The 16080-nt window shown below is 42.3% G+C and overlaps 1 protein-coding gene across 1 annotated transcript in view; it reads left to right on the forward strand.

Annotated features, from left to right (window-relative positions):
• The first annotated feature begins 5674 nt into the window (after positions 1 to 5674).
• The window catches only part of RHPN2 (rhophilin Rho GTPase binding protein 2), a 33690-nt gene continuing 23284 nt past the window's right edge, over positions 5675 to 16080 (forward strand). Inside the window, exon 1 of the mRNA XM_063312722.1 lies at positions 5675 to 5845. Coding sequence (XP_063168792.1) covers positions 5777 to 5845 — 69 coding nt within the window. The 5' untranslated portion in view covers positions 5675 to 5776. The remainder of the gene's footprint in view (positions 5846 to 16080) is intronic.

Raw genomic sequence — 16080 nt, forward strand, 5'->3', positions numbered from 1 at the left:
ACTCCTCATCTCTCACGGGCAGGTACATGATTTGGATCCGAAATGGGTAAATTAAATTTACTGAAGTGAGCCAATCCAGAAATTCAAATTCAAACATTTTTGAATTCAAAATGTTCTTGTACGTTCAGATTTTGTACTTTTGTTTGAAAGAAAACTTAAGTGAGTCCTACAGTGGAAGATTGGATTATAAAGTTAACTGAACTTGCAGAAATGACGAAGCTGACCAGTTTGGTCAGAGAAAAAACAATAAAGACTTTTCTGAAAGACTGAAGCCTTATACTATATGGACTTTTTGCTGAAAGAAGAAATCAAATTGACAATTTCAGGATTTGGGGATTAAAAAGACAAAAAGGTTGGGGAAAAGTTTAAGATGATAATTATTTGATAGAAAAAAGGGCAGAAGACATAATTGTATGTTTGTTTCTTTTACTTCTTTCTTCTTTCTCTATTTTTTACTTTCTATCTTTGTTCTGTATATTTCTGCTACATTGAAAAATTCTAATAAAAATATACATATAAGGGGAAAAAAAGTAGGTGGGCACATTTTGAATTTTGGGAGCATGTTGCTGACGGGCTGCATTGAGGAAATGGTCTCTTTTACAAAACGTATTTCTGTTAATTGTTTAACCAATTTATATTGCACCCACCTACTAAAGGAACTCTGGCCAGCGAACAAAAGATAAAGCATAATAAACAATCCAAACAGTTAAAAGTCCCTCTTGTGGGGGGTGATGGGCAGTGACAAAATCTGATAAAGAGAAGAAAAGAGAAAAGAACCAAGCCAGTGTCTACTATAGCAGGCAAGGCACACCATAAAATACCATTCTAGCTGAAGGTAAACAGGCAAATTTACTTCCTACCATGCAGGGTGTGGTCAAAAAAGTAAAGATGGTGGTCACAAGAGAGCAATCAAAGCTCAACCCTTTTATGTGCATTGCGTGCCCATTATTACCTGGATATCCTCTACTCCTTCACATTTTTTTCCCCTGGGCACATGACTTGCATACTAGAGAGGTGTGGTCAGAAATGATTTTTATTTTCTACTAATGCCTTTGAAGCCTATGTAGGCTGCAGAGGCATTTTTGAAAATAAAGATGAGGCTCGAGTGCTGTGCTTTGCCGCATACCAGTCAACAATCTTTTTTTTTCTTCAATTAACGAAGCAAGAAAATTGGATGAAAGTCATGGGAAGCAAATGATTTCTGACTTGTGAGTTGTTCATGTTATGCCTCACGGTGAGTCAGGAGTCACCAGAAATTCCTGAATATAGGATCAGTGGAGGACTACCTGGAATCCGAGGCTAAACCAAGATTATTATTTATGTACCGTGCTTGAAGTATGTGCGTGCACCATGTGTGTATGTACATATCTGTGGGGGTGTACATTTTGTTTCAATTTGCATTGAAACTTGCTTTGAAGAATGTTATTGTTATAGATAAGAATTTTATGGTTATATATAACTTTCCTATATAAGAATACTATATATGCTCTAATGCAAGGGTTCTCAGCCTGTTTTGGCTCATGGCCCCCTTCTGAGCCTTATTTACCTCTGGGACCCCCTCATAGTCACTGTTAAGATCTTTATCGTAAACTTTAGCCGGACAGTTACGTTTGGGTGGCCCCCTAGAAATATAGTATGGCCCACATTGAGAACCACTGCTAGGGGTTGGAGAACATGACCTCTATGATTCCTTCCAACTCTTATGTTTTGATCTTTATATCCTGCCTTACAAGGATTTTTAATTAAAAAAAACAATAAAGTGTTGTTAAAGTTACAGTATAGCACAATGTTCCTCAAGCTTGGCCACTTTAAGCCGTGTGGACTTCAACCCCCAAAATTCCCCAGCCAGCATGCTTGAAGTCCACATGGCTTAAAGTGGCCAAGCTTGAGAAACATGGTATAGAATGTCTTTACCTTTAATACAATTTTGCTTTATTTTATTTCTGTGCCATTTTTCCATAGAAGACCATGTCAAACATGGAAGCAGACTGCCAATGCCTTTTGCCTGCATTCCTTTTATCTCCCAGCCTTGTCTGCACCCCCAGGATTGTGGTCTCCCATCCATGTACAACCAGGCCTAATCCTGCTTAGTTTTTGAAATCAGTCAAGCTTACCTAGGTGCTACCATCCAACCAGACAGCTTGATGTACTATAGGCATCATAGTATTAAAACACAGTAGCACATTTAAAACTCTGCACTTAAAAAAATTACAGGTAGTCCTCACTTATGCATCATTTGTTTAGTGACAGTTTGGACTAACAACAGTGTTGAAAAAAAGACTTATGACTGGTTCTCACACTTACAACTGTTGCATCCCCGTGGTGATGTGATCACAATTTGGGTGCCAGTTCACATTTATGACAGTTGCAGCGTCCTGTGGTCACGTGATCGCCATTTTTTGACCTTGCTGGCCAGCTTCTGGCAAGCAAAATCAATGGGAAACCACATGATTTGCTTAATGACCATGTGATTAGCTTAATGCCTGTGGTGATTCACTTAACAACCACTGCAAAAAAGGTTGTAAAATTGGGTCAGATTTGCTTAATGACCGCTTTGCTTAGCAACTGAAATTCTGGTTCCAATTGTGATCATTAAACGAGGATACCTGTAAGTAATTTTTTAAGAAAACAAGTAAGTAATTCAAAATAAGGCATGTTTGCAGATTTTGTATTCCTTTAACTCCATCTCAGGGACGTTTTCATTTTTTGTTTCTATTCTGGGCAGTGAGTTGCTTTTAAAGTCACAGGAGAATCATCACAGACACAAAAAAAGAGGACAAAAGTAAAAGAAAAAATCTCACTGACTCATTCGCATTCCTTTTGCTGTATTAGTTGGAGATGTCAGAAGTATCTGCCTGACCTTTGAAACATTCGTCATTTGAATTAATTATAGAGGGTTTTTTTATTTACATCACACACCCTCTCCGGAGCTTTATAGCTGTTAAGTTAAACAAGCTGAATGGATTAAACATATCCCATCGCAATACATTAACTTTTTAATTTTGAGCATATCAGATCAGAACATTTATCAGGCACTAAAACTCTTTTTTTGCTTGTTTTTGTCTTTGCTTCTCTTCCCATGTGGGTTTAATGAGGTTGTTTAGTATGGAAGAAGAAGGATTCTATGTATGCTCGGAGATGGTCCCTGGGCCTTTTTAAAGGGATCAGTTGCATGTGGGGGAGGTGTCTATCCAATAAAAATACAATTCCATATCTTAAATTATCAAATGGATCAATATTTTAGTTCAAGATAGTAAAACCAGTTGGTCAAAATATAATTCCAACATAACGCTGTTTATAAAACCATTGACCTCAAAGGCAAAAAGCCTCACAGAAGACAATCCTATTGATAAAACGGGAACATGAAAACACTATCCTGCTCCCCCATTCACATCTACCTGTATTGACCCCTGACAAGGAAAACAATCAAGGTGCTGATAGATTGCCTTGTCCACAATTAACATTATGCTCATTATATAATTGTCTAATTTAAATTCCTAATGTATATTCCAAAACCAAGGCCAGTCCTTGGGGGGAGCTTAAGCACGGCTTTGAAAGTGTAAAGATCCACTTTTCTGGGAAACATCTAATAAAGGAAGAATTTTCCACTTTGGCCTGTATTTCAGAACAATTCATTTTACCGCATTTAGAACGGCAGGCTTGAAGTTTCGATAACAGCATTCCAAACCAGCCACTCCACATATTTGCTTGGTGGTTGTAAAATAATCCATCAGTTATTTCTACTTTTATAAGATGTTCATCAGGGAGCAATATCCACGGACTGGCAAATTCCCCAAATGCCCAGAAATGCTGCTGAAAAAGTCTACTGTGATTTGTACCCAATCTGTCCTGTTCTTGAAAGAACAGTGTTTGGGAGAGGGTCCCCCCCACCCTTGGAAGAATTACTGCCAAAGGAGAGAAGGGTATTGAACCATCCTACCCACACTAACTCCTTGGGTGGCAAAAGAGAATCAAGAGGAAGAAAGAGAAAGAAGAGAAAGAAAAATTCCTCTCCAGGACTAAAGACCAAGCGATGACGAAAAAGATGCCGAAAGTCCCGGGGACAAAAAAGATAAGATTCCACTGGGGCAGAGTTTCCTGGCAACCAGATCATTTTCTACAGAGACACAGAAAAGTTTGCTCTGCATTAAAGCAAGGACTATGGTATGTGTGTGTTTTAAAAAGAAGATAAAAACTAACAAAAACTAATATAAAGTAAAGAAAGAGGAGAAAGGAGAAAAAAAAGACAAAAGACAAAAGTGCAAAAAGGAAAGAAATAAAAGCAGCTTCTGATTTCCTTTGCAGCAAACCCAAGTATGATTACAAAATTCTCTCTTCCTCTACGGTTACAAAAAGAAAAGCTCTCTTTTTTTCTATAATCTAGATTTTTTTATTTCAAATCATCAAAACCACAGATCATGAATTCATTTTTCTTCTGATTCATGCAAAAATTCTATAAGGGGTTTCCAGTCAACCATAAATGTAGCTATTGTCTTTTCTCTGATCAGGGAAGTTAGTTTAGCCATCTCGGCCAGTTCCATCATCTTCACCAACCACTCCTCCATTGTGGGTTGTGCTGAACCTTTCTACTTTTGAGCATATAATAACAGGGATAAGTTTTTTAAAGCTCTACCTCTCTGCTCCTACCATAACTTATTCTAAACAAACATAAACATCCAACAAAACCAATTACATCGGTTCTCCTTCCATAAGGGTATTTACTGCTGCAGCTTAAGAACCAGCAAAGGCCAACCTTTTTATGTATTTGCTGGATACCAGCTCTAGGGTGTACTTTGCCAATCAGCTGGAAACCCTGGTTTTCAGTAAGCCACAGTAAAGGCAAACCCAGCCAAGCCACAGTAGTGGTATCTTGTCTGATGAGTGAAGCCGCCCACTGTGGCTTGCAAACCATGGTTTATGCCTGCCTATTGGGTGAATCTAGGAATTATGGCTCAAACTAAAGCAAATGAGGATTTAACATGAAGCAGGGATCCTACTAAGGGATGGATGGATAGATGGATGGATCTTGCTAAGGGTGGGCTAGAGAACCTGTCTGGTGTAGTGGTTAAGGCACCAGGCTAGAAACTGGGAGACAGAGAGTTCTGGTCCCACTTTAGGCACAAAGCCAGCTGGGTGACCTTGGGCCAGTCCTTCTCTCTCAGCCCTAGGAAGGAGGCAATGGCAAACCACTTCTGAAATCTTGCCAAGAAAACTGCAGGGACTTATCCAGGCAGTCTCTGAGCACCGACTGAACGGATTTTTAAAAAGTGGGGAGTGGGGCGGGCGATGGGATCTACTCCTCGATTAGGTGAAGAGCTCTGGCAAGGCTTCAAACCGATCCTCTTGGCTAATAAAACCGCAGCCCCGGGAAGATCATCCTTCGAGCCCGGAGCCTGGAGGAGGAAAAAAAGCGTCCTGGTTGGCGTTGACTACCTCCGCGGCTCTTTGCAGAGGCCGTTGCTGGGAGGGGCCGCCGCTCGAATCCACAAAGGGACCAGCCCAAGGAAGCGCTTTTCCCACTTGGCCGCTCCCTCCTCCTCCTCCCCGCCTCCCCCGCGGGTTTCCCAGGTAGAGAAGGAGGAGCGAAGACAGCAGGAAGCAGAGTCTCCGCAGCATCGAGGGCGCGGTTGGTCCTGTGCCCGGGCGCCCGAGCGCGAGGGAGGCGGTGGCCAGGGCGAGAGCGCAGTGGTGAGTTGGCCACGGAGGCAGCGGGCGCGCTCAGCCCCAGCAACGGCCCCTGCGCGCCACCAGCACCGGCACCAACCAGCAGCTGGAGATGACCGAGGCGCTGCTGCCCACCGGCTGTCCGGCCGCGGACCAGAGGGGCGCCTGCTATTTCCGCAAGGTGAGCGCAGGGGAGGAGAGGGGCCCCTCCGGGCGCGGGATCCCCCTCGCTCTCCTTGGGGCTGCCGGCTCTTTGCGGAGGGCTCCCGGGGGTGGAAGGCTTTCCTCTCCTCCCCTCCGGCTCTGATTAATTATCTTCTGATCTCGGCCCGTTTGCATTGGACTTAAAAGAAAAACCGCGTTATTTTCTCCGCCGATTAGGAGCCTCGTTTACGTGAAGTTGAAGGAAAAGGCAGATTAAGGGGTGGGGAGGGGGGAATTGGAGCTTTGCGTTCCGAGGCGGCTCCGCGGAGCGGACGGGAGAGAGAACCCGAAACGCCCCCCCCCCGCCGCCGCCGCCGCCGCCGCCGCCGCCTTCCAGCCACCTCCTCTCTTGGCAAAGTGAAAACCTAGGGAAAAGTTTTGGTTTTTTCTACTCCCCCACCCCCACCCGCCAAGAACCCCATTTATAAACTTGAGAAATGACTGTAAACTCTGCCTGGTGGTTGAAAACCAAATTGGGGGGAAGGCGCTGGCTCCCACCCAGGTATGCACTTTGCCCCTTCTGTCCCTGCTGCCATTTGCCTTTTACCTGTTTGTATGTTTGGCATTTTTATAATGGTTTTTATGACTTTTTATTTGTCAACCGCTCAGTGTCACTTTTATAGGCAGAGGGGCAGTGTATAAATTTTAAAAAATAAAATAAATTGGAGACATTTATGAATAAAAAAGAGGCACAATGTGTCCTGGCATCTCTCTTCTGGAAGGGGATAAACTGGGCAGTACAACAGTGTCTGGGGTAAGTAGAATTTGCAGGAAGAAATAGTGAGATTTCTTTTGTGTTATTCCGTGCTTGTGACTTTTGTGTGGAAGGCGCTCTATAGGTTTTGGCTTTGCTTGAGACCATCTCAGTTAAGGATGGTTGGCACATGCCTTCATGCCTTGATCAGGGAGTTGATGCAAAGCATGCTCCTTTTGATTAGTGAGTTTCTTGTTCAGTGTACAGTATTGGATGAACTCAGAAAATTGATTAATTCTATAACCCAGTGTTTCTCAACCTCAGCAACTTTCAGATGTGTGGACTTCAACAAGGCTGGCTGGGGAATTCTGGGAGCTGAAGTCCACACATCTGAAAGTTGCTGAGGTTGAGAAACACTGCTATAACCAAACAAAGTGCATTGAATGAATATTGTCCGTTTATTCCCTGGCCACAGTTAGCATTTCATTAAACTGCTGGGAACAGGGACCTATTAGGGGGGGAAAATGCCTAATCTTATGCTGTCCTACTTAGATTCTTGCTGATTTACTAGGGACTTGGTCTCAGGGAGTAGCTATGGATTGCATCCATAAGGGAAGGTCTAAGATTGCATCCCCAAATTACTGCTTGATTTAATATCTACCAAAGGGAAAGACAGCTTATTTCAATAAAATTCATTAGCTTCCCTTAATTTCTGCAGGGATAGGATTGCGCTTTGATGCACCAGGAACCTGCTGTTGCATGTGACAAAGGCCAGGATAAAGTAAACAAACAAACTGAATTTAATTTACTGGAATTGGATTGATAATCTTCAGTGAGCATGATTAATATGGTGAATCATTTTTGCCTTTGCACATACGAAAAATTAAACTCTGGGGCAACTTTTAAAGGGCCTTCTGAAGCTGCACTCCCAGTTTTGGGGGGAGCTGTTGTTGGGTCTCAAGTGGACACCTGCATGTTAGAGCAGGAACAACCCCTGCCTTGTGTGTACACATGCTTTGGAAGTAATGCTGTCAGAATCAAATGGCTAACCCTTAGCTTTAAGTGTGTGGCTTTGCACTTTTAAATGCCTGCCGCATAAACGAGGAAGCAATCTGTCCAATGCCTTCAGATTTTTCAGGATGCAAAACTTCTTCATACATTCAATTCTATAAAATCCTATTATAAAGGAAGAAGGTGTCTATTATAGCAGCTAAGTAGATTCAACTTAATTACGTAGCATTAAATGCTCTTTTAATACATACCAGCAACTGCTACATCTATGTAAGTATGAAAACAGTAAAAACAACCTCTTTATCTAAATGGGATAGTATGGTGTGTTTTTCCTGTTCCAGCGAAGCCCTTTCCTCTCCCGGTGGTGTGATTCTTAAAATTCCTGCAGAAACAACCTCTGCTTCCTATTTCTCACATACTTCCGGATAAGAATCTCAGCCCTTTTGAAATTATTCTGCCTTACAGCCAATTGATTTCCCAAAGATAGGTTAACTTTCAGTTCTTTTGGCTTACTAAAGAATCTCAGCTGCAATTTCCAGGCCAAACCGAGTGGGTAGTTCCAGCAAATAAAATTAAGGGAGCTGTACAGCAAGTGTTTGATAAACTACAGTATTGCAGTACAATCCAGCCCTGCTGGGTGCACGCATCGTGTGAAAACAAGGGTTTTTAAAATAAAAGATGGCTTGTTGAAGAAGCTACATTAGTTGGGCTTGTATAACACTCTAAGCCATAAACCAAATAAGACATATCAAGGATTAATGAGATATGAGAAATCAGTTATTGATCATATCTCTCCCCCCCTCCCCCCAAGGTTTGATCTATAATGATGGGTTACCAAAGCTAGTCTCAAAGTTGAGTTTAAAAAGTAAAGTCTCTTTTCAATTAAGCTCAACTCCTGGTGATATATGGACCGTTGTTTTCTTGACAGTGATATGGAAGTGTTTCCTTCAGCTAAAAACTGATAATGAAAGGTTGATGCCCTGGAATAATGGAAGAAAATTATTTAAAAAACAACAATAGAGTCCGATAATGCCCTTATTAGGGCCAACCAAAATGACATGTAAGAATGTGCAACCATTCTCAACCACTGCCAAGTGCATTTTGTGCCATCTTAGTCAGCCTTAATGAAGTATTTCCTAAGTATTGATTCTACTGACTGTGGATTTTTTTTCCCCTTTATGGATCAAGGCAACTGTCATTGTCTGTTTGAAGAGTTTGGTGTTTTGTTTTACTGTTCGAAAGGAAGGAAATCTAAGAAGGTATTTCAGATCTAGGTTTTGCATTTTCCACCAGGTAGGAATGTGACAATAGAGAAGTTAGCCTCAGGTGAGAGTCTAAAGTTGGCAAAGGTCTCTCCCTGCATATTAGATTACCAGGTTAAATTTAGGGCACTTCTACAATGTTGGCAGCTCATTTGAGAGCTCCTGGCATCAACAGGTTTCAACCTCATCAGGAAGTTATGTAAATGCTACTGACAGTATGTTTCTCTCTCTCTCAGGTAAAGATACACATGTGCTTGACTAAACTCTCCACCCAGTTTTGATGATTGGGTAAAGCGAAAGACTGGGCTTAGATGATCCACAGCAAGGGAAGAGTTTTAAATAATGTGACCAATGTACAGATTTCCTATTCTGGCCAGATATTATTTCTATGCAGGTGGTTGGTAGCATTGCACCTGGCAGCCAACAGTCAAGAAAGCAGATGTCCTGCTGTTCTGAGGGCAGAAAAGGTTATTTCTGCATGGAAGTTGTAGAACTGGAGTACAGCCTACTAGTTTATATATTAGAATTGGACCTGGAAGACCAGAGTTCAAATGTCTTTCCAGCTACAAAGCCAGCAGGTTCCCCTTACTTCTATTGGGGGGTGCCTAAAACAGGAAAGCAAAGATCCTGTTTTTACTATCTTAAGTCCTTAGAGGAAGGGTGGGGAAAAACAGATGAAGAAAACAATATTTTTTTCATAGTATACCCCATACTTTGGAAGCAGAAGATCCAGAGTCTGTAGGTATACGGTGAGCAGCTTTAGGGTGACTTTGTTGACTTTTGCAGCAAACCCTAGTCTGCCTAATGTGGCTTGTTGACTAAAGCATAACTGCCTCCATTCAAAACTCATTCAGCCAAAACCAAACAAACCACAGTTTGCATTAGTGTGATGTAGGAACACAATCTTTCTTCTGACCACTGATTATGTCACGGATACATCTTGTCCTCTCAATACAGCTCTTCTTCCCTCAATAGAGGAGTAGAGCTCTTCTTTTTCTTTAGAAGTAGGTGTCAAAAAAAAAAAAGGGGGAGAAGTGATGCGTACCAGCATCTGGGTGAGGGTTGTCAAAACGGACAAGGTAGTGGTTGCAGCAGTGCAATCAAAGCCCCACCATTTTGTATGCTTGGGCTAGGTTGCCGCATGCACAGAAGGGGCGGGGCTTCAATCCTGCTGCAATGACTGCCCTCTTGCTTTGTTTTGGCACCCCTCTATGGATGCTGGTGGTGATGGGTATGGGTCCAAAAGGACTTAAGGCTGATTCACTTAGAGCAGTGTTTCTTCAGCCTTGGCTGCATGAAGATGTGTGGACTTCAAGTGACCAAGGTTGGGAAACACTGACTTAGAGGCTCAGATGCATTCACTTTATCATTCATACTCCCATTCACTGAAGCAGATAACTGAATCATTAGTCCCGCTCCTGTGACAGGGCTGGGGGAGAGTGCCAGCGGATATGTGAATGTGCTGCAGAGACAATCTCAAGCAAGTTGTTCACTTCCTCACAATTAAGAACCCAGCCCTATGCTTAGACGGGATAAGAGCGAGATTGATTCAGGCAAACAGAAGGGCAGTGGAATATTTATAGACAGACTTCTTGCAAAACAAATGTATGCAGATGAGATAAGAAATATTGAGCCCATCCCTTCAGGGCACTCCTTGGCCCTTATTCTATACTCCTTGACTATTTCTATTTAGATGGCAGCTATTCCTTCATCTGTGGAGGTGAGTTCTACAAGTTATTCAGGACGAGGGTGAAGAAGGAACTACTCCAAGTTGGCTTCATGAATCTTTAGGGCAGTGTTTCTCAACCTTTGTGACTTTAAGATGTGTGGACTTCAACTCCCAGAATTCCCCAGCCAGCATGCAAGGTTGAGAAACACTGCTTTGGGTATAGGAGCCTACACTATGAGTGTATCTATGCCAGCCTTCCCCAGACCTTGGTGGATTTTCACTCAGAATTGTCATGCTGGCTGAAGAATTCTGAGAATTGAAGTCCAGCCAATTGGAGAGCATCCAAGTTGGGGAAAACTGATCTATAACACTTGCTAGTTTTGCAGAAACCTGTATCATCCTGTAGTTTTTAGAGATGGATATGGGATTAGTCTGGTTCACTAAGCATGAAAAATACAGTCCTTTCTCATTTTTCCTCCCCAAATTCTGTTCTTCAGAGAAAGTCCTGTTCTGCTCTACTGAATTTGGAAGTTGATATAAACATAGGCTGGGTTCAGGTAACACACTAAATAATAAGGTGGTTTTTTTGGTTTTGGCTTAGCTTTGGAAATCCAGCCTATTATATAAAGACCCTGGTTTAGCAAACCTGAGAACAGTGAGCTACAGAATAGGAGGGTGATCATCTAATCCACTTGCTTAATTAATGTAGGCAATCAAGTGTAAGAATGTTTCTTGACAGATAGCTGCCAGATCCTGTTTGAAGATTTCAAAGGGCTGTTTCTCAAAGTTGTGAACTATGTGAATCAGGGGTTTGGGGAAGTATATGAGATCCTTCTTAATGCAAGCAAAAAAGTGAATAGACAGTTTTACCTAAGCAATCGTTTGTGTTCAGGGAAGTAATTAGCATTTGAAACATTTGTTTGCTCTGGTGTTAAAACAGTAACACTTCAGAATTCATTTAAACCACAGAGGCACTCCCACATCCAGCTTTGCCTTGCCTTGCTTTGAATCCATTGTATGCTCTGCTCCGTGTCTCTGGCTTATCACTTGAAACACATGATAACAGATGAAGTGACTTCTGGTCCCTGAAAGCATCAAACACAAATAACCTTTTCTGCAGAACAGTTGAGCCATCGGAAATGCATTTATGTCACTCAGGAGATCTGGCTTCGAAATTCAAAAGTTCAAAGGGAATTGATGTGCAGCTGGCTGGAAATACTTCCCTTCTGCTTGGTTATGGCAACAATATTGCCATAACCAAGCAGATTTCTCTGTTGGATAACATCAGGGCTGGGCCACAGGTAGCTCTAGATCTGCTGGAAGGTGTCTCGGTGGCTTGCAGAGTCTCTAGATATCTTTTTTTATATATAATTTTATTAAAAGTTTTAAAAATGAAGATAAAATTGAATAAAAACTAATATAAAGTAAGGAAGAAAAAAGAAAAAGTTGGTTGGACTCTGTATGTTTCTGCTTCAGGGACACTCCCTGGCTTCTGGAACATGTTTGCATTAGTCTTATTCTTGTGTTTACATCTGTCTGTCTGTCTGTCTATCTATCTTCTCAGCCCTATGGTGATACAGTATGTCTTCCTCAACCTTGGGTCCTCTACCAGAGGCCTGGGAGTTTGAGGGTTCTGCACAGTATCTTAGCTGTTCCTAGCACTGCACTCTTCTGGACAGAGAGCTCTGATGTTGTTCCTGGGATCTGTTGGAGCCGCTCTCCCAGTTTGGGGGTCATGGCCCTGAGTGCCCCTACCACCACTGGGACCCCTTTGGCCTTCACTTTCCACATCCTCTCTAGTTCCTCCTTAAGGCCCTGGTACTTCTTCAGCTTCTCATACTCCTTCTTCCTGATGCTGCTGTCACTTGGCACCACTACATCTATCACCACCACTGTCTTCTGGTCCTTGTCTACTACCACAATGTCCAGTTGATTGGCTAGTACTTGTCTGTCTGGATCTGGAAGTCCCACAGGCTCTTAGCCCTGTTATTCTCCATGGCCTTCTGTGGAATCTCCCATCTGGACTTGGGATGGTCTAGCCCATACACTGTGCAGATGTTCCTGTACACAATGCCAGCTATTTGGTTGTGCCGTTCAGTGGATGCTGTTCCTGCCTGCATCTTATACCCTGCCACTATGTGTTGGACTATCTCTGAGGCCTCTCTGCACAGTCTGCACCTCAGGTCCTGTCTAGTGTGGTAGATCCCCCTTCTATGGATCTGGTGCTTAGTGCCCGTTCTTGTGCTGCTATGATCAGTGCCTCAGTGCTGTCTTTTAGTCCAGCCCTTTCCAGCCACTATTAGGATTTCCCAGTGTCAGCCACCTCAGCTATCTGTTGATGGCACACCCTTCGTGTGTGTGTGTGTGTAACCTGTGTGGCAAAGCACGACCCCTATTTCTCTGATGTATTAAAACATTGCTTATGTGTGCTGCTAGACTTGGAAGGCTTCATCCTTTTCAGACCTGAAGCAATGAAATCTTTTGGTCCAGATGGACCTTGTGACAAACATATAAGCTGCTGAACACCCAAAGGTGCCCACTGAGATGTTTTGCTGAGGCTGCTTGACCATTCCCTTGCTACTCAAGGTCTCTTTCTGAGGACAGATTGCTGAAAAGTTTGGTTTTTCCAGAGAGCCTTTAACCAAATGGGTTGGATACAGGGAAAGATAGTAGGCTGCAGAGATGGGAAATTTCTTCTGTAATTGCTGCTCTCAAATTAAATATTAAGCCAGTGGTATGCAGGCTGTGGTCCCAGAACTGCATGCAGCTCCATTGAAGCCTCCAGAGGTGCCTCCAGATTCTTACTTTTAATGTGGTGGGAATACATGAGGAATAATCCTTGTAATTATATTTAATACATTAATATTTCATTTAACTAAATTCAGCACAGTGTTTGTTTTTGCTCTGCCAAACTCTTCAATGCTATTCAAAGCTTAGGTGCAGCCCTGTGTCCAGAAAATTATGTGCCCCTCTGTTAAAGGAACACTAATTGTTGTTGTTGCTTATTCGTTCAGTCACTTCATAGAATGTGGTGTATCATGCTAATGTGCAGTGATTGCAGCTGTATGGAAATGAAGGCGGATTTCTTGGGAAGTAGTTAAGGCGGAGCACTACTCCATATAATAGATTTTAAATGGGCAACAGACATCTCCATTCCTTCAATATGATATATTAGGAAGTTTTTCTACTGAGAGGGGCATCCATTGAAATGCCAAATTCCTCTTCTTTCTGTTGGGATATCTGTTGCAGAACCCCTTTCCATCAATCATTGGTTCCATCAATCAGCATTTCAATGGAATCAATCAGTCAATCCCATCTGGCAGGAGATTGTGTTCTCCCCTTTTTCAATGGTTTCATTATAAGAATTTTTCAAAAGTGGGTTGCTGGCACCTTGATTGTTTAGAGATTTAGTTCAGTTACTAATGTGAATATTGATTCAGGCTCTACACAGATCTCAATCACAAGTACTTTTTATTTCTAAGGCTTACAGACAACAACTTGACTGGTTTCTTAATGCAAGCCTGCAACATGGACCTTTCTTCCCCCAGGGACCAGGGGGGGAAAAAAAAAAGAAATTGGGCTTTACTCAAGTGGAATGCAAGGAGTTTAAATGCTTGTGCCTAGCCTAACACATTAACTTTCCTACTTCCATTGTTCATTCATCAGAGATAAGATTGGTCATGTCAAACTGTATCTTATCCTTCAGGCATTTAAGACATTGGACAGCTTTTTCTCCAAAAGGCATGTTAAGGAGGACAGGAACTCTCCTTTTATATACTGGTTAATATTTGCCTAGCTTTGTTTTTACTGGGCTTCCGATGCAAGTCATTAACTCCCAATTGGTGACTTTAACTCTCTCTGGCCAGCCCCCACACATGCAGAATGCCATTCTTTTCTCAAAGGTACCTCAAGGCTTCAGTGGGCATCAGTGTTTTCCATAAAATCTTTTCTATGCCATCTTTTCTTGCCTGCTCCTCCTTTGAAAATAAAAAAGAAAAGAAGAAATTGCAAGGACAGGTGGTCTTCTCCAAAGCAAGCGGCAGATGTCTGCAGAGCTGATGTTGGAAATTGGTTTTGTGGGACACCTATCAAGGGTCACATCAGAATAATGGGCCGATTAATAAACTTTGCAGCCTTCTGCTTTCTATGCTTCAATAATGCAAGTGATAAGAGAAGTGAGGAGGAATGATATCTGCTTTCTTTGGCATGGGATATAGCTTGGACCCAGAGGGAGAAACTAGTGAATGGTCCATGGTCCATGTGGAGACTGGACAGAAGGAGGGTAGGATGTTCAGAAAAAAGGACTCAATGAGAACACTTTGACTATGGACTCAGAATCTGGTCTGAGATCCATCATTATTTGTCAGAGTTCAAGTGAGGTGCATCGGTGCTGATCCTTGTTCATGGCCTCTGCTCCAATCTTAATGGGCAATGTTGACTGGCCATTTTTATTTCCTACCATGCCGCTGATGTGGTGTCAATCTGGAACTGCATAGAAAATGAAAAGATATGCTCAATGCTATTAAGGCACCAGGCTAAAGACCGGGACACCAGGAGTTCTAGTCCTGTTTTGGGCACAAAGCCAGCTGGGTGTCCTTGGGCCAGTCCTCCTCTCTCAGCCCTAGGAAGGTGACAATGGCAAACCACTTCCAAAATCTTGCCAAGAAAACTGCAGGGACTTGTCCAGGCAGTCACCAGGAGTCAAAAACCGACTTGAAGGCACCAAAATCTCCCAACTGTAACCATGGGAATAGCATTGACTTGGGGAAGGGCCTTCCAGCTCTAAAAGACCATTGAAACAAACAATTCCAGGTTTTGAGGAATTACCTGGGACTGTCAGTTTTGATGGCCTTGGCTTTTGATCTTTTCTTGGTTTTGAAGCTTTACTGCCATAAATACAATGTTTGTTCTAGTTAAGCAAACTATTTAACTTTGTTCTGCAGTCCTAATAATATTTGAATTTCTTATCTTTCTGTAAGAGGGTGGCCACAAAATAAAAGTGTTTGTTTTTAAAAATACACAGCAAAAGTGCAATGTCTTCTGGTTTTCTTTGTGAGATCTTGCCATAAATGAAGATAAGGCTTTTTACCTATTGTAAGTAAGATTTTGTAACAGAAAGTTAGAGGACACCCCTCCTCACTGGTCATGTCTTTGTAAGGGCAGTTGGGTTTTCAGATAGCATGATAGCTTGGGTTGGAAAAAGAAATGCTTGGAATTCATGTTTGTCGGATTGAAATAAATACATACATAAAATTGAAATATTCCCACATACCAAGGTGACAGCCTTACATTTGGACAAGTTACTTGGAGAAGTGAGGTCAGCTATCTACTGTTTTGATCTGTTTCTACCCTGGCTGATGAAAAAACAAAACAAAAGGGGATTGGTGGTATGGCAGTGAGGTTTGATAACATCTCCTGAATGAAATGAAATACCACGCCATTTGAAGGCAACACTTCCTTTAGAAGGACCACAGCCCACAGGTCAGTTTTCAGGATGGGACTTGCATAAAGAATCTCACAGACTCAAATCTCTGCTTTCCTCAGTTAAGTATGGAGATCTTGCTGATTTCCAGATC

The sequence above is a fragment of the Candoia aspera genome, chromosome 11 (genome assembly GCF_035149785.1).
Source record: "Candoia aspera isolate rCanAsp1 chromosome 11, rCanAsp1.hap2, whole genome shotgun sequence".
NCBI classification, from domain to species: domain Eukaryota; kingdom Metazoa; phylum Chordata; class Lepidosauria; order Squamata; family Boidae; genus Candoia; species Candoia aspera.